The sequence below is a fragment of the Pollicipes pollicipes genome, unplaced genomic scaffold (assembly GCF_011947565.3).
Source record: "Pollicipes pollicipes isolate AB1234 unplaced genomic scaffold, Ppol_2.1 Scaffold_1600;HRSCAF=1878_pilon_pilon_pilon, whole genome shotgun sequence".
NCBI classification, from domain to species: domain Eukaryota; kingdom Metazoa; phylum Arthropoda; class Thecostraca; order Pollicipedomorpha; family Pollicipedidae; genus Pollicipes; species Pollicipes pollicipes.
In genome coordinates, this window is record NW_023595962.1 from 6201663 (window position 1) to 6226121 (window position 24459).

The 24459-nt window shown below is 50.8% G+C and overlaps 1 protein-coding gene across 1 annotated transcript; it reads left to right on the top strand.

Annotated features, from left to right (window-relative positions):
- Positions 1-559: 559 nt before the first annotated feature.
- On the top strand, positions 560-22037 carry LOC119090432 (F-box/LRR-repeat protein 2). The gene is made up of 9 exons (XM_037213238.1): positions 560-588; positions 3181-3268; positions 5185-5281; positions 13596-13790; positions 13959-14513; positions 14782-14959; positions 15668-15801; positions 16316-16394; positions 19605-22037. Exons 2-9 carry the CDS (start codon positions 3263-3265, stop codon positions 19747-19749), a joined length of 1389 nt encoding a protein of 462 aa, XP_037069133.1. The 5' UTR covers positions 560-588; positions 3181-3262; the 3' UTR covers positions 19750-22037.
- Positions 22038-24459: the final 2422 nt, after the last annotated feature.

The window sequence follows — 24459 nt, forward strand, 5'->3', positions numbered from 1 at the left end:
CCTAACTAACCTAACCTAACCTAACCTAACCTAACCTAACCAACCTAACCTAACCTAACCTCCCCACCCTATATCCCCTTCAACCCAGCATCTCATTGGCATCCATGTTCCATGCCATATATAGGTGCCATATAGTGAGCTTTTATTTAGCTGCCATGTTCTCATTTTGCTTTACATTCCCCACCCAATCCCCCTGCAACCATGGTCCCGTTGGCGTCGAGGATCAAATTTCATGGATTCTTGCTACCTTGTCCCGGTACATTTTTATGGTTCGCAGTAATGTGACCCGAGCAGTAATGGCGCCGGTGTCGCGGGTGCTGTGTGTGTGCGGCGCTCGGGAGCTCGCCATCGTAATTATAAAAAATTGAAGCTAAGATCATTAATCTACCTGTTTTGTGATTATTTACGATATGTCCTGCCTTAAACATGACGAATGGTTTACTTTGGTCCCGTACATTTTGTACAGTTCTTGGTACGCAGAAATATTGTATTTACGCAACGGCAACGCGGAAACGGCGCTGGGGAGTCCAGGCGGTGCGGTGCGCGCGGCGGTCGGGGGCCCGCCATCGAAGTTATTGAAATTCGAAGGTAGGAGCATGATTCTACCTGTTTTGAGATTATTTACGATATGTCATGCCTTAAACACGACGAATGGTGTACGATGATTTTTTCTAACGTTAGGTAGGAAAGTACACCCTGACCGGGCCTTGCAGCCTGATCATGTTCACAGAGGTAAGTTTTGGGTGTAATCGGTTAGATTGGGTCCGGTTTAAGCGGTTATTGTGTGTCATAGCATTTGTATTGGCCATGTGTGTAACCGTGCGGAATTCTTAGTGCATACCCAGTAATTTTGCTCGCACTATATGGTACATTATATTGTAATATGCAGTAGTGTTTCTTTGTATTTGGAAATGCTGCTGTTTTGACTGGAAATTTACTTCTTTTAATTGATCTCCAAGTGGATTTAGCAAAGAAGTGTACTAACGTCTGATAGGAAGTGATATGTAGGTTAACTATATGAAGCCATCATAACATAAAATGTCTTCATTCAGTAAAAACCATTGTTATGCTGGACACCTACAAGACATCTGTGCTGGGGTCTTCTCATTGGGATGTGAAACTTTGGCGAGGCCAAATCACGCTGAATTTTCAAATTATTTGTGCGTGAAGAGATTTTTTGGCACATGTCTACCTGAAACTACCTTGGTGATATCATGATTCCTTGAAACATTGGCTATCTTGCAGTTGGAGCTGGTGGCACCTGTATGCTTAACTGTGAGCTCTTGGATTTAGAGGGTATGTGTCAAAATTGTTCCCATGATGTCACTGCTTTGCAGTACATAATCTACCCTTGTCCCAGACATGTCAAATGTTACGTGTGTTTTATGCAATCTGGGTTCATGTTGATGTTATCATCTGTTACATTTGAATAGTTTTCTCTCACAAATAACTAGTTGAATACATGTGCAAGATAGAACATAGCTTGGCTTTTCTCCAACATCTACATTTTTCAAGAAGCACAGTGCATTAAATGTCTACTGATTATTTTAAATGGGCACAAGCAGTGATGGCATCTATATTTAATCATTTGGACCTGTGTGCTTGAATAATCAAATATCACTGACTGCCATAAAATAGCATTCTGGCCTTTGTTCACAAAAACTGAAGGTGAACATGCTCATGGCTCCAGCATGCTTGCAACATGCTTTCAAAGGAATACTTGTAGTCTCACATGCCTATTTACAACTTAGATGTAACCATTGACCTGTAGACAGTAAAATAGGAGACTTTCCAACCCTGTGCAGGCAATAGGCACCAAGAATAAAAATCATTCCAGCTCCCACATTATATTGCATAATGCCTGGTACTAAAGGTTATGGCCACAGGAGATACAGATGGCTAAGCCAAAAGGGAAAAGAGCAATGGCTGTTTCAAGATCAAGGTGGCATCAGCAGTGTCAAAGCAAGCTATTTGTTGCCAGGGATGGTGCACAAGGAGAAGTTTAAAAGTGGGGCTGACTTGGGAATGCAGATGCTTGTGACTTCATTGTGAATGAGCAACATGCAGGCCCAAGAAAGTGGTGTTCCATATGAAACAGGTCTGGTACAAAATGTGGATATCAGTGGTAGCCATTGCCATCATCAATAGGTGTTGGAACTGTAAACAAGAAGTGAAATATTGCAAACATGAATGAAAAAGGGGTAAGAGCATGAGCTTAATGCTAAGGAACAGGAAACTCTAAATTACCTCTGCCATCACAGTACAGCCCATCACACGCTTCATGGGGATGCCACGCCCATATGCTTAGTGGGGAGGGTAACTGACACCACTTGAATGTAGCTCAATGCTTTCCAGTTAAGCAGAATTTTGGGAAGTGGGGGGGCAACCAGCCAGTTGTCACCACCAATGTAATATGTGTCATGTAACAGTACTCGTAACTGAACTGATCTGGGGCCAATCTGAAGTCGATGAGTATCAAGTGACCTGAATGAGTGCAATGCGTAAGTGCCACCGCATTCCTGGCATGCAACCTGAATATACCAGACCAGCCATGACAGTGGCGAGATAGCAATGTTCCTTTTGACACGTTCACCAGACAAGAAATTGCCCTCGACTTCATCCATCAAAGGGACTGTTTGCATGTCTGACTCCAGCTCTGTGGTGTTGAACCAGCTTTGCCTCGTTTAATGCATTTGGGTTGCAGCGTAAAGCGTGGGCGATGTGCAGTGGTCAATTGCCGACGACATATTTGGCGTAAGACGTGATATTTGTTGCGCTACAGAGGTGAATTTGAATACCAAAAGTCTAAATTTGCATTTTGCTCTATGTTTAACAGCTGCAAGTACTGCGTTTTAAATTTTAAACGAAAGCAGTGTAAGGTGCAAAGAATATCCAATACGATAGATTCTCGCTCGCTGCTGCGACACATGATGCATCACTTTGATGCACACAATCTCTGGATCTCTGCTTTTTCGATCAATGAAACTTGTCCCGCTTTGGGCAACTGTTAGTATAAGATGAATGCATCAAGCTTAAGCATTTTGCTGGTGGGGCATGTGCGCTATGCTGATGTGCTGTTGTGAATCATGATTGGTCACTCTGCATCTGGACATCGTCGTAATGCTTTGTCTCACCAGCCGACATCATCACGTAACATGGTATGTTGTGACGTCACTCCAGGCTGGCTGACGAGCAGCGCATAGAGCGGAAGCAATCTTTGATCCTGACGAAGCGGTGCAAGCTCCTGGAGGCGCAGGTCAAGATGCAGGTGGGTGTCTCCGACGGCCTCTGTCATACATTGACTCGGATCAAACTGTCACCAGGTCATTGTTATGGTTATGGTCATGGTTATCAATAAGCAAGTAAACTCTTGCACAAGCGGTGTGACCTTGAATAAGGTGTGGCTGTCGTATGCACGGGCAAACTGTTGAACTGACCGCAAATCCTGACACAGAAGGTGAAAGCATCGAATCATCTGCCCGTGATGTTGGAAACCCATTTGAATACTGTGGCAGAGTTGGCGTCATTGCATGGGAGAAGTGGGACGTCCCAAGAACATGACATGGATTTTGCTGAGATTCACTTCTAGTACGTGAGGAGCCATGAAGAAGACGAAAGTATCGAAGTAGGCCGCGACGAAATCGTTATGTAGCCGACATTTTGCTACCATTGCATTGAATTTGCATGACGTTACGCGCACCTTGGTTTCATGATAGGTGGACTCGGAATCGGTTGCCGCGTCGGCCATCTTTCCGCTGAGTGAAGGGAAATCGTTTTACCTTTGTAATTTCACTGAAACTCGGACTGGATTTGATTCAACGAACCGCAGTTTGAGTTCTAAGTCAACTCAACGAGTTGGTTGTTCAGTTTACATAACAATATTGGCACAGAGATGTCTAAGTGGTTAGGCAGCTGAATGAGAATATTCCACAGTTGAATATGTTAAAGCAAGCATCACATATGATGAAATATACTCACTTATAACTATTGGTGTACTTTTGAGAGAAAAAGACTGCTGTAGACAACATGAGTTCCATTTTCAGTAAATATGTTGGATGGTGCGTCATTGTTTGATTGTGCCATGGGACGTTTGTATGACGTTGAGGCACTGCCAAACTTGCCGTGCGAAAATTTCACTTATTTGTACTACTTATTCGTCGAGATAGCAGCACGGGCTGGAAGTGTTTGCTGATCCAAACATTGTCACGTGTTCATATCTTAGCCCTCTGTCCTGATGTTATTGTTTGTTTATTCGCGGATTTAAGATGTTTGCTTGCATTCACTCACTGAGTTATGGCTTTATTTGTTTACTTGTATCCACACACTCGATTATAGCGTTATTCTAAAGATACTCGATTACAAGTCCCATTTTCTGTGCTAACTACCGGGTGAAAAACTTAGTCGGACTTCTTATATGATGTAGCACGAAACGCGTTTCGTGACTAAGGCTTACATTGCTTACTTAGCATTGTTGAAGAGCCCTTGATTTTTGAGGCATTTGGAAATCGCACTCACGGACGCCAGATGTGGACGGCTGGGTGATAATATTCTTCCTGGACTTGAACGCCGCCTGACCTGTGGGATGCCAGGATTTGAATGACGTTCCCACAACGTCATGCATGCCTGAATGGCCTTGAAATAGTCTGTACATCTTCGCGGGCGTGTAGCTCTGAAACTAGAGGGTTTTACGTCTTTTGAAGATCTGGGTGATGAACTTAACCAAGTGATCTGCAACTTGGCTATTTCAGCGCAAAACCCCTTACAAATGTGGAACACTCCCTTTAAATTCATACCAAATGAGCCGCAAGCATAGATCGCCATGTTTTTGTTTAAACACATGCCCTGTTTAGCATGTTATGAAGTCACGAGCCGGTTATTTCCTATACGTTACATCGGAATCCAGCCATCGGAATCATTTTCGTTCTTGACCCATAACTTGTTGAGTCGAATCCTGGTCTACTCAAACTTCCACTGATTTGCTCAGTCAGTGAGAACCAGCACCGTGCGTTGTGGGTGTCGTGGGCCACAGTCGGCATTGATGCTGCTAAAAAGGTATCAAGCACAATGCTGACGTAAGGAAATTGCCATCGTCGTGTAGGTGTTGTACCAACTGGATCGTGCTGATGATTCGAATTACTGATTTGGTGTGGGCTTCTCAAGTTGACTACAATGAAACGTTCCCAGGCAACACCACGTGCCAGCTTTGTGCAGCTGCCGGCGGAAATGCTGGACCTCATCCTACAATACCTCAGGTCCACACAGTTCCTGGGGATCCGCGGAGGTACGTAACACAGGCGACGGGTTATTGTGTGGCGTTGACACCTAAACTTCATCTGCAAACATTCTTGTCAGTTGTGTTTTGTGTGTTCCTAAAAAAGCTAGTGAAGAAATTTTCAACCTTGATCTCTGCGTGCAATTGGCTTGAATACACTTGAGCACACAATGTTCAGCACTGGTGTCAGGTTGTCAAAGACTGTAATGCAATAACTACCACCTTAAAGTTCGTTAATGTGTTCATGGTATGTGCTCATTGACTTCGAAATGTGTTCAGGGCTTTCAAACGTCATGCCATCGGGTCTCCAGCCAATGATTTTGAAACCTTTTCATCGTGTAAATTTGTTGTTTGAATGAACAGGCCATTGAATTCGCAACTAATTAATACATAATGAGGTTTCATTGAGTACAAAATTGTTTTGGACATCAAAGTCTCTCGTGTATTAGCAACCATACATATTTTACCTTAGGCATGAAAAGGACGGGGAGGAATTTCGAGTCAAGCGTAACGGAATCATTGCAAGAACAAGGGTGGGACGTCGACTGCGTTACACTCCGGTCGAAAATCATGAAAGCCTCGGAGTTTTGAAACATTAAAGCCGTCTGGCGTTGGCTTTCTCTCATGCCAAGTAACACGCTCTTCTTTGTTTTGCATCTCTGGCTCAATCCCAGGTCAGCCAGATGATACGCTTAAAGGGAATGTCTCACATTTGAAAATATTGAAGTAAGCATCAAATATGATGAAACAAGGTTTTTACAACTATTTGTATGCTTTCGCCCGTAAGACTGCTCACACAGCAAGTTCTGTTTACTACTTCTCCCTTCATATCCTCATATCCTCCCTCCCTCATCATCAACATCTCCCTCCATATCAAAGATGGCCACCACTGCTGGTGTTGTTTAGGTCAAAGTGGGCGTAAATGATCCTGCAAGTGGGCGCATAAGCCCCCACAAACAGCATGAGGCCTCTGGACAATGTAATAAGGCTTAAAATTTCCAGTCAACAACTTTTCTGATCATTGAATGGTTTTTTCAAGTTCTGATAGGCCCCTGCTTTTGCTTTTGCTCACAATTGTTCTTGGTCGCCTGGAAGTCCAGAGATGCCCAGTTTTGTTGCGCTTTGTATTTCAAAAACTGCACCTGTTCGGCCGGCCATGGGGCCCCTTCGGAGCCAATTGGTCCCTTCAGGGCGCAAGGGGGGGGGGGCGTGGCCCCATGCCCCCTCCCCGCTCTGGATCCGCCCCTGGGTGCTAGGGCCGTATAGCTGAGTGCTGTCTCTCTCCCACCCCTACCCACCTGTCAGGGGCTACACCCATGGTTGCGATGATGGTCCCGCGCGCACATTGCGGACTATTTCACTCGCGCTAAGTTCTGATCAAGTGACCTGATTTCACTGACAGCCTCACTTATCTTGAGCTCCCAGGGACGTCAAACTTTCTAAGTGACTAGGGGAGGTGACTGATGGTTCAATAACCTAATTTCTACCTGTAGTTTTGTTTCTCATCTGACTGATCCCGCTTTATTTTGATAGATGCCTAATTGTATTGCTGTGGCCAACTGCGCTCCTCCCCCTCCCCTTCGGCGAACGGTCAATATTAGCTCTCCTGGTAACAAACCAAATATGGGCCATTAATAAAGATGCATTGATTACCTGTCTCAATGTGATGCAATAATTGCGACGGCGCACTAATGTCAAGGTTGCATACTCCTACAAAACAAGGAGAATAGGAACATCTCGGACCATTATAAAGAAAACTGCAAGGCGTTTTAAGTTGTCGTGCCTTACCAGTCACATATCACTCCCATGAAATCAACGTTCTAGCAAGAGTTGGCAGAACGTTGGCCACAAGCCTTATGGATTGCGGTTATTGTGATGAGCCTTGTGAGATCCGCGGTGAGCCTGCACCACATCTTCGAAAGACCTAGGGGGCAGATTGGAAGCGTTCCGCGTCAGCCGCAATGAGCAGCTTTGCGTGAGAATCTATGGTTCGGCTGGTTTTGGCATCGTAGATCCTCTTGTCTCTTCCTTACGTACGATGTCTGCCCATGTTATCGGTCATGGCGGTTTGTAGACTGGTTAGCCGGCTATCGACTGCTTCGTCAACTGTAAGACACGTGACTTGATGTAGCGCCATGGATGTGATATTGATTCTCTTTTCTGAAGTCGTGTGCTGGTACTTTCCTGAAACATTAGGCAACGTGAATTTGTAAGAATAATCAGCATACGCAGATAACAGTATCGAGCCCCGAGAAGCTTACCTCGGTAATTCGAGAGTCCTGAGCGGGCGCTTCATGAGAGGCGGGGAGCAGGACTGTACGTCACTGGCACCTGATTCCAACCCACTGGCCACAACCTCTCCAACCTCTCGCTTTATATCCAAGGTGGCCACCACTGCCAGTGATGTTTATGTCAAAGCACATGAACCGTAGGTCCGTCCACCGAACCTTCTTATCTACTTTTGAGCACACGACAGTCGTAGCTAGTACGGCGACCGGGGGCGCAGCCAGTCTTCGCAAGGGGAAAGAGTATAGGGTCGACAGAGCGTCCCCGGTTTTAAAATGTCATTCCCCTAAAAATCGTAAGTGATTTTTGCCTTCACCCATATGTCAAACAAAACACAAGCCACGGCAAGATGTCCTCGTTGCATTTTGAAGTGAATAAACTGAAAAACAGGGTTGAATGACTACATAGGATAAACCACCGGCGCTATTCATGCTACAATGGTTCAGTGGACTCTTTCTGAACCAAGAGCAGCGAGTGGCGCCTAACGCTCCGGCCCTTTGTCGGTATTTTTCTGGATTCAACATAGATATCGAGGGCCCATGAGCGTAGATTGCGGATCACGAGGTCAAAAACTTACATTGGCATGGTGTGCTGTTGTTCAACCGTCATTTGTAGTCGATTAGTCCTACATTATGTAGCATATTTTTTAATGTGCACGCTCGCATGTCAAACACCCGGACGCCCGGTGTTCCAGTCTCCTTAGGCCTCACTGCGTCTGCACCGTGACTAATGCCAGGCGACGGACAACGTGCAGACGGAAGGTTACATTGGTCCGAGAGTGTCAACACAATAGGCCCTGTGGCATTTGAGGTCCCGTCCCTGTCCATGTTCAGTAAGCGTTCCCCTAGCTGGCTCGAGGCCCCTTGCCAGCACCGAAGGTGCTGTGGGTCCCTGACTGACGCAGGACCTCCTGTTACTTCAGTGGCTCCTACCAGCGCCAATCTCGGGCCCGGGCCTCTTTCTTGCTTGAGAAATGTGTCCCCACGGCCCAGACTGACACGCATCCAACCGTTCTGTGTTGGTGGTCTCTGGCTAAAATAGACGCTGGCATTGCCGTAAGGGGTCTACAATCGGTACAAGAGGCCCAATGACTGACATTTGAGCGCCCTGTCCTTGGAGCCGGGGTCCTTAATGTCACCTGCAGCAAGCACTCATGCCCTCCGGGCCCTCCATTCGCGCCCTTACACCCTATGAGCCGTATGCTCCCCTTGAACACTGCCGGTGGCCGAACAGAGGTCTTTCCCGACAAAAGCTGCACTCTTAGGCCCTGTAGGCCCCGAACCGACACTGGAAGGCCTTTATTCACTTAGGGGCCCCGACCCATGTAAAGCGCGGGCCGCGGACTTCTTCCTGCAAGGGAAATGGGCCCGCACGTCCCGATCAGCACGGAACCGACTGTTCAGTGCTGCCAGACAATTGCCCCTCCCCCTCCCGCACATTTCCTTCCCCCCTTCTTAAGTCCTCAAGACCAAGCCCTCAAGACCGCCCAAAGTAATGTTAGTGTGGGCCGTGTTTGATATGTTGCCACCACACACCTCGCTCTTGAAGAAGACCAACCCTACAGCAAGTGCGAGCTTTGAGCGCGTGACGTATTGGTAAAAATTGTGCTGGCGAATGTCAGAGATGGGAAGGCCCAAAGTGTAGTATAAAATATGGCAGCAACAGCGCACATTTCACGACTAGCCATAGAATTCCCATGTTAAGAGGACCTTCTTCAGGCCCACGACTTTCTAAATCTTGAACGTATATATGCATAAAAAGCGCATGGAAATGAAGCTGGAACTATTCTCTTTCGATTTCCAAGATCAAAAGTGCGCGCCGCGGTACTCATTTTCGAGCTATCAGGCAAAGCGTGGACCCATGCACGCGCCACGATGTCCAGGCGTGGGATCGAATCCCGCTGCCGCCAGCTCTTTGAAAAGAGCAGAGTTGAGATGCTCAAAAAAGATTATATATATATATATATATATATATATATATATATATATATACATATTATTATGGCCTGAAGATGCATCTGCTGTGCTGTGAAATGTGCTGCGAGCTATTACATGAAATACACATGAGATATTTTTCTATCTATCAAATATACCTGACAGGTGTTATGCAGCCGTCGGGCCACATGCAACAGCGTATGGCTGGGGCGCGTAGCATTATTGTGCCTGACGCATGGAACCTATCGCGACGGTAGCGGTCCAAAGCTGGCCGTCCAACGCGCCCAGAGGTAGGACCAGGCACTGTGTTAGGTGATTAAGTTGCGATGCTGGCGGCCACTGCTGTGAAGGGCCGGCAATGCCGCCTCAGGACCAGCGCAGCGACGATAGGATAGCAACATTGCAAGCACCGCCGATTGGGAAGCAGTTGTGCTTAAAAGTGGGATAGTAAGCATTATAATGATAAGTGCCATAATGGCGAGCTGTACTGCACAAAGGCCCTGATAGGACAAAATATATAAAACTTCTTTGATCTTGAAGAGCTTAAACACCTGACAAACCTATGGCCTAAGTAATCATGATCCCTAAAACCATTTGGTCGAAGGGTTTTTGGCATAAGGTGAAAATAAACATTTTAGCACTGGCTCCACTGAATAAATGAACCTATAAAAGCTTGCTTTCACATTACAAAACCTGCAAAATCAATATTTGGAACTTCAATGCGACATAGTTTTTTTTCTATTCCTCATCAAGCCTTGTAATTTATAACTTTAACTTTCATTCATTGATCTCAGAGTAAGAAAGATACACCTAAGCAGCTGAAGTGAAATGGGCAGCTTAGACAGATTTGGAAGGTGTGTCAGTACCTGAAACACATGCAGCCTTGGCTCATGGCAATACAAACTATCAATGGACCTTAGATTGCCCCAAACCATGCCCCAGTTATGCACATTTTTATATAAATGTAATATGTTGTATTTATATAATATTAATGTACCACCTGGTACTCAACATTTGCTCATCTTGTTATGAGGGAATTGTGTTGATATAAATTATGCAATCATGTTGTATAACAGATACAGTGCTGAGGATAGGATTACAACTAGCATTCAGAATATTGCAATATTTGACACAAAACATCAGCTTCTATAAATGTCACAAATCCAAAAACTTCCATGGCATGAGACATTCTATAATGTTGAAATTAATTTACTAGCCATATATCCTACATGATCTAATTATTTCAGCATGAGACTAAGCATAAATCATAAAGATGATTTATCTCCCTGACTAACTGTACATCTTGGGTACAACACAAACCATTGCACCCATTAAATATATTAACTACAATATTTGCTGCTTACATTGAATACATTTACCAAGCACAGGTTATTGTTCAATGCCAGGTTTATGTTGCATGCAGTTGCATGGGGTGATTGCATTTTGTGATGGTGGCATCCTCCAACAATGTTGAAATGCACTAGCAAATGTTGGCTTGCCCTTCTCATATTGTTGCTAGAATATTACAAAACAAACTAAGGTGAAAGTGACTATCACATCATGATTGCCTGCTTTGGGCATTATTTGATGACATTGGCTGGAATTTTGAAGGAAAGGCACAAAACTACAACTTTAAATAGCCTTGAATCAAAGTGAGATGTCCAGACACAATGAGAATCACACATTAGGTGGAGGTGAGGTAGGGTCGCCATCTGCACAGCCCACCGATATGCCACACATTGATTCTTCTGATGTGTAAAAAACATAGCTTATAATTTCATATAAGTTTAATTATGCCAGAAAATTCAGCCAATTTTTGACATCAGATGACCTTTTCTAAACAGTGCAGGCAGATAACTCCTTTGGTGAAATGTCATATCAGGTATGTGCACAACATTGCATCATACCAAACATTTTCATTACATTAATGTCTGTCATGTCTCAATAAACACATCTAATGCAGCCACACAGCTGTGCTGGACTGACATAATTACTGGTTGGCCCATTTCATGGGTGGCAACGGCGCTGTGGACAAAGGCTATCGATGCTTATGTGGAACATTCAAATGCCAGTCAGACAACAATCTCAATATTCATGTATTAAAAAAATCGCAAGACCCTTAGCTCCAACATAAATATACCTGAGCGCGCCTTGGCTAATCACTTCACATGCGGTATTCCACAAGCATTCAACAGCCAGAAGCCTAGGCCACAACATTCATAATTGGCAAGTGGTGCAGTAACTGAATCATTACATTATCAGTTTTGCTGCAGAATGTTTAAATGAGTCATGATATGTTAACTGAGACATATGACTTGGCAAAGAACAGCATACATCTGATTAGCCCAGAGGCATCGGAAATTACTTGAACACAATCTGATCCTCCAACCACCATCCCCAATGCCGCACCACAATTCAAGTGTTGGGAGGGCAGGCGCATAACTTCGCACACCCCTTGCTCGGTCAGCTCGTTTAGTAGCTCGTCGCCCAACAGCTCGGTGAGCTCCGGGCTGTAGACGACCGCCTGGATGGTGTTCAGGCGGTCTGCGATTGTGGCTGTGACCGCCCGCCCCAGAAAACTGCTCAATTTGAGCAGGGCGTCTGCGTGACGCTCCGAAAAACCCTAACTAACAGGGCTCCCGAGCGCAGCGGCTCGGCTCCATCCACTTCACGGGTGCGGAGCTCGCGCTCCGACGAATGGCAAAGGGGTTCGTCGTGCGGAAACTTTTGCCGTCAACGTTTCTGATGAGCACGAAGCTCGGTCCTTCGGGAGGGGAAGTGGAGGGGGGTAGACAGCCCCTCGCCGGGCCGGTCGCCGGAGGGGAGATGTTGATGACATCTTGGGTCTTAACCTTAAACTTAAATTAACTTATGAACTAGTTATTACAACGACTGAAAGCTAAATAGCACATTTCCGACACACATTAGGCTGCCATCAGCACAATCGCGAACCAGCCACCCGCCCCGTCGTCCTTAGAGCGGCTGGCAGGTGGCGGCACTTCCTAGCGGCGGGAAGGGGCGGAGCCTAAATTATGGCGTGAGCACGGGACGCTGAAGGAGAAATATACTGCTTACTGTTTTGAAGTTAAGGTAGGCGAGACGGTATACCGTGAGCGCTACCAGGGCAATGTGTGATGGACTTTTAACATAAAATATCACCACCACATTGCCCAACGACAGAAAACTAACGCAGAAACGGAGCAAGCCGAGACACCACCACCGCGACGCACGCCGCAAACCGGAATTGTGCGACTGAGAAATGTGATTATACTTAATAGCCACAAACCAAAGATGTCGATAGTACAGCACTGCCAACTTTTGGTACAACATTCTAAATCTGGTGTTAATCCCGATTCTAGTATACCTATAGTATGTGTCAATACCTACTAGTCAAAACTTGAGTACCCGGTGTTATATTGCCCCGGTCAGAGAAATGAGAAGCAGTTTGAGGAAGGCAGTGGGGAAGGAGAGAGGCAGGGCGTTCAGCATGTACTCGCAATCTGTTGTAAATGTCATCTTTTAACGTGACAGCATTTAGTGTTGCTCAAAATGCAGACGCAAGTTTTTTCGCGTTGTTCAATTGTGGAAAAATCAAGCCCAGCGTATGATTTCTAAGGAGATCGCAAAACGATATGCCGAAGATTACCCTCTTACCCTCCAGATCGTGCAACGTTAAGGTAATGATCACGCTAAATGGTGGCATGGTTGACTGGTGTCAGCTTCAGTCTGGGATCATTTGCTGTACTATTTTCGCGGGCCCCATTTGCATTACGTACTGCTTTGTCGTCGCAAGGGTCCAACTTAAAGCCCTCCAGTTGTCGAATTGTTATGTTATTTGTCTATGGGACTGCTTGACACGGATTGTTTGCGCCGGTCTTGAGAGCAGGAATGACAGCACCAGCTGCCAGCGACCTGGCCGCCAGCGTGAGATCTACTCTCACAGGGAAGTGGCAGTGACGTGTGTTTTCAACTCACTGTCACGCTTGCGCGACAAACGTTGTCACTGGCTGGGTGTGCTGACCGGTGGAAATGTTTTTGTCGCACATGAACGTCGTCTGCGCCGCTGCGGTCCGCTGTACAATGCGCTCTGTCGGTGCCGGCAGTGTCACGTCGCTGGCGCCAGGCAGTGGACGACAGTCTGGAGCGCCGCCATCACCTTCACCTTACCGGAGACGACGTGCGGCACGCCAACGATGAGCGGCTGGAGCGACTGTTACGCCGCATGCCGTCCCTGCGGCGGCTCACAACCGACCATGACTGCTGCTCACCGCGGCCGCCGTTATCCGTTGACGTCGTCTGTGAGTGTTTTGTGTGTTGTGTCAGTGTGAGTGCGACAGACGCCTCTAAAGCGTTATCATTTAGTGGCGCATGCCTCAGTCGCGGTGTTATCGGACGGAGTCTGGGAGCGAAGGCAAAGGCTGCAGGACGCAGCGCTGTCTCAAACTGAAACCCGTGTGTCGTTCCAGCCCGGCTCTTAGGACACATGGTAGAAGTGGATTTGCTCCACTTCGACGCGGCCCCACAGCCTCTGGAGGGGCTGTGGACCAGGTGTCCCCGGCTGGGGGCTGTCACGCTGCCTCGCAGGTGTGCCGAGCAGTGCGCGGCGGTGCTGCTTCGCCGCCTGCCGTCCCTGCGGCGGCTGGACGTGGCGTGGAGTGACGTGCTGGGAGAGTGTTTATCGCTGCTCCCCGAGTCATTGGAGGCTCTCTCGGTGGCCTGGTGTCGACATGTACAGCCGGCCTGGCTGCGTCAGCTGACCCGCTGTCCTCGGCTGCGGCGGCTGGACGTGTCAGGTGTGAAGGGGCTGCAGGCGGCAGACCTGGCGGCGGTGCTGGCCGGTTGTCCACAGCTGGAGCGGCTGACGACGTGGGAACTGGAGCCGGCGCTGGAGCTCTGCCTGCCGCCGACCGGCCTCCCCTCCCTCCGATACCTGGACGTAACGTGGTCCGGTGGAGTCACCGACGCCACGCTGCAGCGGCTGCCCGACCTGCTGCCAGGCCTGCACACACTCCACACAGGCGGTGAGCATATTCCACATCACGCAGTTTCCGTGTGTTCCGTAGTGGCAACACGGTGATGGTGCAGCTGAAGTGACGCATTAAAGCCAGCTGTTCCATATCAATAGGAGACGCTCCCGACCCCGCATACCGTGGCCTCGCCATGGAGTTGCGAAAGGCGGTGTTGTTTACAGCACCAGCAGTTCAGCCGCTGTTAATGTTCTGACGTCATCTGGCGATCACGTGACAGTGCTGATGCATTGGACCCGGTCCGGCCTCTTGTGTGTTTCAGTGTGTGGCGGGGTGACGGCTGTGGGGTTGGACAGCCTGCCGCGGCTCAGACAGCTGTGTGAGCTGGACCTGTCCCGGCTCACTGTGACGGACTTCACACTGGACCGGCTACACGGGCCCGGTCTGAGGATGCTGAACCTGTCCGGGTGCCGGCCTTGTTCAACAGATGGTGTCACACGGTGAGCTCACCGGTGGGGGACGTGACGAAGGCGATAAGATGAGGAACATTGCAAACTGGCGGCGTTTCACGTGGCCCGGACATTCCGGGAGGCTGCTTGTTGTTTAGCTCTCGGCGTGTTTCTTGCCCATGTTGTTCAGCTCTCTGCGTGTTTCCTGCCCACCCGAGCTCAGCCGAGACTGCTGATATGTGACCTCGATCAGTAGTCTAAGCCTGGCCGAATACGTGCCGGTGTTGAACGGCCAGTGAACTACAGCCTTAATGAACCAGGCTGTGCCCTTCCCTGCGGTGTGCTCGCCCTGTCCCCTCTGCGTCGCCATCCCTTCGTAGGTGTGACCCGGTGCCGGCCCATACCGGTGGCCGTAGAGTCTGCTCCTCCGCAGCTGAGCTCACCACGAGACAGCACTTGTGCGTCCCGCTCCCAGGGCCGCCACGTGGTGCAGGCCCCATGTGGCCGGGGTGTTGCGGCTGGGACGGGCTCTGACGTCACACCGGGCTCCCCACTGCGTCATCCGTCTAGTAAGAGCCGGCTGCAGGGGGCGGCACCCGCTGTTACGGCGGCGGAAGCCTCGCAGGCTAACGTCTGCTGACGCTGGCGAACAGTCGATGGGGCGCGTGACGCACCGCGGAGCACGTAGCTCCTTTGTGAGCCCTTTGTCCCGCTATGTGCCGGTGTTCTGGGTGTGACCTGTGCTGTGCTCTGTTGCAGGCTGGTGCTCGGCTGTCCGTCACTGACGGTACTGGGGTGGTGGGTGAGGCCTAACATACGCCGGACCAGGCCCCTGGTAGACAGCCTGGTGCGCCACCTGCCCCCGAACCGTGACGTCATACTGGAGGTCAACGGTAGGTGGATGTCGCACCCGCTCTCCTCCGTGTCGACGGACGGAGCGAACTGAGCGTTCGTTGCTCCGTCAATGGGATCGTTGATGATGCGCCCCAGGCTATTTATCGGAGGCTGGAATTGTCGCACCAAGTCTGGTCCGACGGCTAAGCTCCGAGTCAGCTAACTAAGCAGTGATTGCACGTTGAAAATGCATCGCACCGTATCCTCGTCGGTGGCATTTGAACCGGCACCGCTCGCGTTAGACGTACCTCCAAAGGTGACTGTTCTTGACCCCGCTGACCCTCGGCGATGTTGGACCGCTGTTGGTGACGTCATGTAGCGTTGCACCGTCTGGGTGACCTTGTTACCTTTCATTGTTACACTGCGCCCCCGGCGGTCGCTTGCTCACGTGGCACCTGGGTTGCCGCGGTGAGAAGACGGAGCGCACGACCCAGTGCTGCGGTGACCGTTGTTTGTGTGAGCCAGCCGCCGTGTGTACTCGGTGGCTGATGTCGACCCACGCTCTGCCGGCAGGCGGGGATCTGCAGGATCTGCAGGATCTGCAGGATCTGCTGCGGCCCGGCCCGCTCAGCCTGAGGGAATATAAGTCATGGTGAGCATCACACAGGCCACAGTGCTGCGGCCCGGCCCGGTCAGGTGCGCCGCCACCGTCCGACACGCCACAGCCACGTGACACCGGCCCACCGACGCATGCCCTCCACTGCCGACGCCACGTGTCGCCACGTGCCTGCACATGCCCGCCGCCATGCCGTGCGGCACGGCCGTGCTGTGTCGGCACGTGCTGCAGTCGTGTGCTACGAGCGGCAGCTGGCTGGGGAGAGGCGTGTTGAGCAGCTTGTATGTGCAGCCCGAGCTGTGCGGCAGTCAGTTGCTGACAGGCGGCTCGTTGGCGAGGTCTGACTGTGTCCCAGCCGGCCGCCGGCCGAGCGTCTGCACTGGGCCGCCCCCGGTTGGCGGGTGAGCCTGTGGCCGGCCCGTGCCTAGTCTGCACGCTCGTGTCACCGGCCCGTCCGCAGGCAGTGGTCTGCTGTCGCCTGTGGTGGTCCGCGGGCCGCCCGTCAGTCGCACGCGCACGGAAAGCGTGACGTCCAATGGCCGCACATCACCGAACACCGCACACCTGCGTCCCGTCCGACTGCTGGCTGCCCGACGCCACTGGTGCAGCCGTCGCACACATCTGACAATGCTGCAGCCACGGCTACACGGCGATAGTGAACACATGGCAATGCTGGAGCAGCAGCGAAACGAACCCGAGACCAGCAGCGCGGTAACTGGCCTCCCCGGGGCTGTTGACCAATGGTCGCTGTGCTGCAGATCGCCGACAACCTGCTGTCTTGTCATTGGCTGAATTGCGAACGACGCCGGGTGTCCAGCTTGATCTCATTAGTTAACGGTTAAAAGTCAGTATTTTATTGGCTATCCGTAGTCGGGCGGAGCCACCGTACGTTTGCAGTGTCGGTCTGTGACCGCAGCAAAGCGTTCTGATGGCTGATCATGGCGGCCAACGCACAGTGGGTCCTATTTCGTGAGAAGCAATGACGCCTCCCAGCGCTTGTGCACGAAATTTGTTCGGGCAAAGTGACAATATCAGTCTCTTGCCATTTTATCTTGGTGATGTGTTACACAAATAAATGTGTGAATTGTGGGTGGCTAAAATAAGTATTTTTGGGTTATGTAGCATGGGGACTCTTCCCTTAGAATATGTGTCGAATTCAACGCTGCACCCGTGACGTTGTGGAACGAAACACCTCACGAGGTGTTAATATGCTCCATTCACCTTCTCACCTGTGGCACAGAAACTATGGAATTGAGTCAGGATCAGCGAGCACTAAACACGCCAGAACACAACGTTGCCAAACTGGGCGCCGGCCGACGTTGACAGAACGGCGAGGTGTCGCCTTTTCATTGATCAAGAGAAGCCGGTGGAGACCGACCAATTGCAGAGCGGTGGACTTCTCCAGGTGTCGGTGGAATTATCTCGGCATGTTTCCTGCGGAGCTATGGAACTATCGTCCATAGTCCCGGGTCCCATCCGGCTCCACTCATCAGCCGTCTCCTTACATGCCCTCGGCTACAGCGCTGCTCCCTGTTTCGGCGTAAGTCGCCGAGTATAGATAGTGTATTGTAAAGCTGTCCCTTTTTTAGACCAAATAGCTGCCCGGCCCGTAATCCATATTTGGAAGTCCCGTCCCCGCAAATAAATTTTCCCGGAAAAGCTGACTGCGCCTGTTTCAATTATTTGGCGTGTTTTATGTAGTAGCCAGTATTTCAGGTGCACCAACTTATGTATAATGAAGTATTTAGACGCGGGCCCGTGTCACTTAATTAACGTAAGTAAAAACTAGAAAACTACACCCGTTTCTTGCATACATGTGGTTCACTTACACCAGAACTTTTCTCTTTGTGACTTCAGACATCCTCTGATTTAGACACAGAGCTTCACTTTCTCCGCGCCAACAATGTGTTGTTTGAGATGAGCCAAGATGTGACCTATGCCCAAACCTCCATTTCCAAACCTGGATCACCTTTGTTCGTGACTATTATGTATGCACGTGCCTAGACAGTGCATTAATCAGTGCTCTTGTGCAAAATGTTCATCGGCCTAATGCCGATGCCTGGTATAACCACGTTTACCCACTAAAGTCTGAAGAGCCTGCATCATTGACCAGCCGCTCGCCTCAGCAGACGTGCCAGAATGCCGCCAAAGCCTCATCTGAGAAGGGGCACCATCATCAGGCACGTGTTTAGATCACCACGGGAGCGGATGGCCCTGACTTGCGTGGTCACCTGCTGAAGAACACAGCAACTGCTCGTCTGTTTAATTCAACGTTAATTACATTGGAGAGCACCGAACCGATGGTGTATGGGGCTAGGCAGTGCTGGCTCTCACTGGGTCCCTGTGTGCAATGAATTATAACAACAACACGCAGAGTCAGTTTCATTTCAAAAAGAGCATACCAGGTGGCTGGAGATCCTTTTTTGCGACCAAATTTTTCCGCAGGTTTGAAGACAGGTAGACGAAGATATGTTGACGTAAATTAAGGCAAGAAGATTTGACGTTTCCCACAAAAACCTGCAGTTAGCAAACAAGTGCATCTTGAGCGTTCGCGCATCTTGTTTTGCGTCGACGTCGTGACGTCACATTCGTCTGCAGCTCAAATATTCACGAAATAAATCCCTTTCCGGAATAGTTGCAATACATTCCACGAGACGTATGTGTTAATGCCGAGTAGATGACAAAAGACCGAACAGGATTTGAATAGTCAAACGTACGATAACCACCCGAGCACCACGGGGCAGACCCAGCTTACAGCGGTACCCAACAGGAAGAATGAAACACCGGCGTTGTCAGAACCATTAATCAATCATGGCTGCTAGTTGTGGCAACGTTGGCAAGAAAAATGACAAGGTAATAATGAGAGCTGCCATGGAGTATGTCAAGTAATTAACCAGTTGAACGCATTCACACATCGATGCTAATCCAGTATACACAAGCCGCCGATGCTCCTGCCACCAGCGGCGGAAGGCGTAACTCACTGATGTAGGTGGTGTTTCATGCCACCAAGCAAATGAAATTTGAGTTGAACGCTCGAGTTGCTGTATGTTGCGTGGCGTCATTGCCCTGTTGCGGTCTGGTCTCCCGCTCGTGCCGTCATTAGTTGGCGCTGCCTGAGTGCGGCAGCTCCTGTGGCGTTGGCCATTGACTACAACTTTCCTGACATAATCCTTTGGCGCTTTCCTGTGCATCGGTGAACGGTTTGTGTGCCTTCTGTCGCCGCTGGCACCGGCTCCCCCGCTTTAGGGGGCTTTTCTCTGGTCTTGTTCCAGGTGGGCTTCATGAACAAGGAAGTTGGCGGCGGCGGCGACTGCAGCGGTGCATGTTGAAGTATCGCTGCCGGGCCGCTGCAGTGGGGCAGCAAGAGGCATCGAGTGCGGCGAGCAGCTGACCAAGCCGTGACGGCGGCCCGGCTGCCCGCCGCTGTCGCCTGCCGGCCGTCGGCCTGATCCGGCTGACAGCAGTGAGGCAGTCGGGTGTGGCGAGAACTCCCGCGCATCAAGTGTCACTGGTGCCGGTCGGGCTAGGACGGACTGATTCGGAGCGCGGTGTCGCTGGTGGAGGCGGCCTCGCTCTCGGCCAAGCCGTGCGCCTCGTGCCGTATGCTGACCGACTTTGTGCAGTTGAAGGCCGGCGACGTCGCGACACGGCACGGCGCCAGCAGTGAGGTGGGTCAGGCTACAGCGTGTCGAGTGTGCAGTAGCCGGTTGGTAGACGCGGTGCGGGCGCGGGATGACCTGCATGAGCTGCGCCAGTGCCTTACGGGCCCGGGCGCCACCGGTCGGTCGGCATCGTCGACCGGCGCCAGGCCGTCAGCCGCAGCAAGCCCGGCGGCGACCGCGTCGGCGCCGGACGGATCCTCAGCTTCGACGGCCGGCTGGTGGCACAGTCGCCGGCTCCACGCCGAAACGGCCGAAACGGCCGAACAGTGCAGAAGAGAGCCGCCACGGACCGCGGTGCCGCCGTCAGCCGCAGGACACAGCTCGTCCGTTGGACGGCGGCCACAGCGCGGAGGCGCGCAACGCTCGGCGTGATGGACCACGATCAGGAATAGCAGGACGCGCCCCAGGACCAGACACGCTCCTCGGAAGAGGGGAAGGGGATGGGCTCCTCCTTTATAATGAGCAGCCTGCGAACCTCCTGTCGTCGGCATGGGCTGGCGTTCGCTACCGGTAGTCAGGTGCTGCGGCATCTCGGCCAGCCCCAGCTGCTGCAGCTGGGGCGTGGGCCCGTCCGGCGCCGGGACCGGCATGAGCGCGTTCAGCGTAGCAGGGGTGGATCAGGCGAGGGCGGCTCCTGGTGCGCAGCCGGCGTCCGCGCAGCCGACACCGGAGGCGCAACAGCAGCCGCCGGCAACGGAGCCGCGCCACCACTGGCACCACAGTCAGGCCTCCGAACTGGTGTGTGTCCGTGTCTCAGGGCGGAAGCACGGCACTCCACGGAACCCAGCGGAAATGAGGCGCGCCTTCACTAGCGGCGATACCGTTGCGATGCAAGTTGTAATACCATTGCAATACGCAATCCTCCGGGCCGGATCGGAAGCTGCCGATCACTGCTTCGGACCTGCACCCACTGCCACCGGCCACTGCGTCGGGCGTCCCGGGGAGCTGGAGTCGCTGAGAGATGGGTGTGGCCACTGGGTTCGCCGCTAGTGAAGGTGAAACCCCGTGTGGATGGGGACGGACCGTTGTTGGCCACAACGAGGACCGACTAGCCGTCTGTAGTAGTTGTGCCCGAGTGGAGTCACATCACAGCGCTGATGGTGGACGAGGGGCATCGTCGATGTTTCCACCAGGGCGTCCGCGTCACCCTTGCTCTTTTCTCTGCCGTGTATTTCATTCACAGGAGGACCATGCACAGGGTCTTCGGCACATGCGGTAGGTGTCGGAGCCACAACGGACTGCCTCATCGGTATGTGGGGAGCCTTTTGCCACCATTCCAGGTTTATGTCCGTGTCTATATATTTCGTAACTTTCCACAAGATCCAGTGGCTTTTTAGAAGTTACACGTCACCATTGATGAAAACGGGCATAAAAGAGACAATGTGAAACCTAGTAAAAAATAACATAGCACGTCACACACCGGTCAAGGGACCATCTCGGTGAATCACACTATTGCGTTCACATTGTGGCATCACATCACACACAATCGAACTCACCCACGCACCCACTCATGTGCCAACATTCGCCTCACTCAGTAGAAACTCCATAGGTTGGCGCTTGAAGCGGCCTCTGAACATTGCGTAAGTCGGGCGGCAAGCAGTTAAACAAATCCGATGCTCTGTAGCTAAATCGGCGAGTGCCAGAGTTGCTCACCGCTCGGGGGCGCCTCAGCTGGTTAGCCTGTCGCGTTTCATGAGTGTGCTCAGTACGTGTGAACATCGCGGCTATATCTGGTGGCTGACTCGTGAGTAAGACGCTTTTAGGCAGGCACAACATATAATATCTGACGAGCTGATCAGCACTAAGCCATCGTAGATCCCTGACAACATTCGATATTCGGTCACACCTTCTCCTTCCACTCACAACCCGCGCACAGAGATTCACGACTTTTTGCACGCGATGTAGCTAGGTGGCTCCGTGAGTACCATACAGTGCTATACAGTAGCTAATGGAGGAAAGAACTAGAGTTCGGACCATGCGAACGAGGGTGTCTCTTGGTAGTACATGCTTGGCATGGAACAGAGCCATCAGAGCGCCCGTCGACCTGGCAACAAGCTGGTCAATGTGCGGTTCAAGTGCGAGATTTCTGTCCATCACCACACCAAGGTTTTTGACAGTACTGCTTTCAGTGATGACAGCTGGCCCGAACTTGACATGCACAGGAGGCGTATGACGCAGCATAGCCTTCGTCCCGAAAACCATTAACTGTGTTTTTGTTGTATTGACTTTCATAGAGTGGTTGTTAAACCAGTCCAATACAATTGACAAGGCACTCTCCATGGTGCGACAAGCTGTTGCATTGTACTTTTCTTTCCAGTAACCAAAATATGTGTGTCATCGGCATATTGTATCACTGTAGCGCCTTTTGAATATGACGCTAGATCGTTCGAGAAAATGGAATATAGGGGCGGCCCGGGTGCGGTACCCTGAAATACCCCCATCCCATTTGGAAGACTACGAGAGCGCGCAGTATGCCCTGAAGGATATCTGACCTGAACCTGTTGGGTATGCCCGCAAAGGTAGCTTTCAAACCATTTCGTGTCGATATTGTATATCTTAAGCTTGGATAAGAGAAGCTGGTGGTCCACAACGTCAAAACATTTTGACATCTACCAAAACAAGCACAGCGATCCCCCCAGCATCCATCGCGGTGAGTATTGTATCAGTCACTACAGTAAGTGCGGTCTCTGTTGAAAAATTCGTACGATATCCGTGCTGTGTATGCGAAAATAAATCATGCTCGTTAAAATATGAACCAAGTTGATGATGAACAATACGCCCGACTATCTTTGCTATCGCTGGTACTGCAGAGATTGGCCTAAATTTTGTAGGCCGTTCAAATCACTGATTTTCGGGAGCGCTGTGACAAGAGCGTGTTTCCAGGCGCTGGGCGCCGTTCCGTCAATGAGACTGCTATTGATGACGTCAAGTAGGGGACAGCCGACACCACGAAAAGACTTTGGAAAGAGCAGCGTCCTAAGATCATCTAACTCACAGGACGTCGTCGGGTCCATCGTAGACATAGCTGCAAGCAGCTCATCGCATGACAGGACGCACCTTAAATGAGCAGGTCATAACTCGGGGGAGCCTGACTGGCAAAGCCGTGCCTCGGTTCGGCACGCTGGCGGCAGTCGTATAAGAGCAGCGTCCTAAGATCATCTAACTCACAGGACGTCGTCGGGTCCATCGTAGACATAGCTGCAAGCAGCTCATCGCATGACAGGACGCACCTTAAATGAGCAGGTCATAACTCGGGGGAGCCTGACTGGCAAAGCCGTGCCTCGGTTCGGCACGCTGGCGGCAGTCGTATGCCGTACCTTCACAAAGTAGTCATTCAGAGTATCAGGATAAACGTTAGGTGTGGCCGACGTACCCTGTTTGCTGCCAATGATCGATTTCACGCACCGCCACATGCCGGAGTGACCTGCCTCGGAAATCTGCTTCCTAATCTGATCGCGACAGTCCCGTCTAATAGCTGCCCGTGTGTGCTTGTGGAGTGCCTTGTACTCAGCACGCGAACAGCACGCTAGAGCGACGCGGCGACGAACCATCAATACACGCGTATCAGCTGAGACAGGCGGGGCGGATTGATTGCGCAGTTTAATGCGCCGGGCAGGCGCGACGGCGTTCAAATGGGGTGTAAACACCACTAGAAGAGTCCCACTTCTCAGACGTCGTCGCACTTCCATAGACGAGAGACCAGTCGGCTTTCACAAGCAAATCATTGAAATAATCAATCAACGATTCAGGCAGCGGGATGTGATGACATTGGTTTGGGGTTTCTCTTTCGATACTTTCAGCAATATTCGCGTGAAGTCATGCGGACTACCGTGACAGGCGGTGACACCACAGCGTTGGATGAGGTCCCTGTGATTTGTGATCGTAACATCTAAGAGCGAGCCAGCAGGACTGTACATTGGGTAGGAGTCGTTACAAATATGCAGATTGTAAGACCGTAACAGTTGCATCAATTTCTGATAGCCAGTGCGTGTGCTCGAGCCAATCAGGTTGATGTTTAAATCACCGGCGATCACTATTGGGCAGTGATGGGTGGACATTACATATTGTAACTGGTTCTCCGAATCATCGAGAACATCAGACACCTGCCGGGCTGTGTTAGTGGATGTCGGTACAATGACCCGAAAATAATCTGTTTTGCTTCGGCGGGTTGAACAAGGGTCTGAATAATCTCAAGATTTGATGAACCAACGGCAGTATGAGGCGTTTTCAGAACAGTCACATCAAAGCCAGGTCAGGGCCGTGTCGGCCCGTCTGGATGTTGGTGAACGACTGCTCCATTCGCTCGTACGCTGACGGAAGACAACCAAGATCTCGACCTTGATGATCACGGGTGTGCTACGTTTCGTGCTATTGACCTCCAGCTGGCGCGAAGCCAGAGCGCCGACATGATCCCGTCACGTCAGACGTTACTGTAGTAG

What these genes read in the sequence shown, in the direction of transcription:
- LOC119090432 (XM_037213238.1), top strand. An exon ending in GCACACACTCCACACAGGCG is followed by an intron (nt 14,514 to 14,781) that starts GTGAGCATATTC and finishes TGTGTGTTTCAG; the next exon opens with TGTGTGGCGGGGTGACGGCT. An exon ending in CGTCATACTGGAGGTCAACG is followed by an intron (nt 15,802 to 16,315) that starts GTAGGTGGATGT and finishes CTCTGCCGGCAG; the next exon opens with GCGGGGATCTGCAGGATCTG.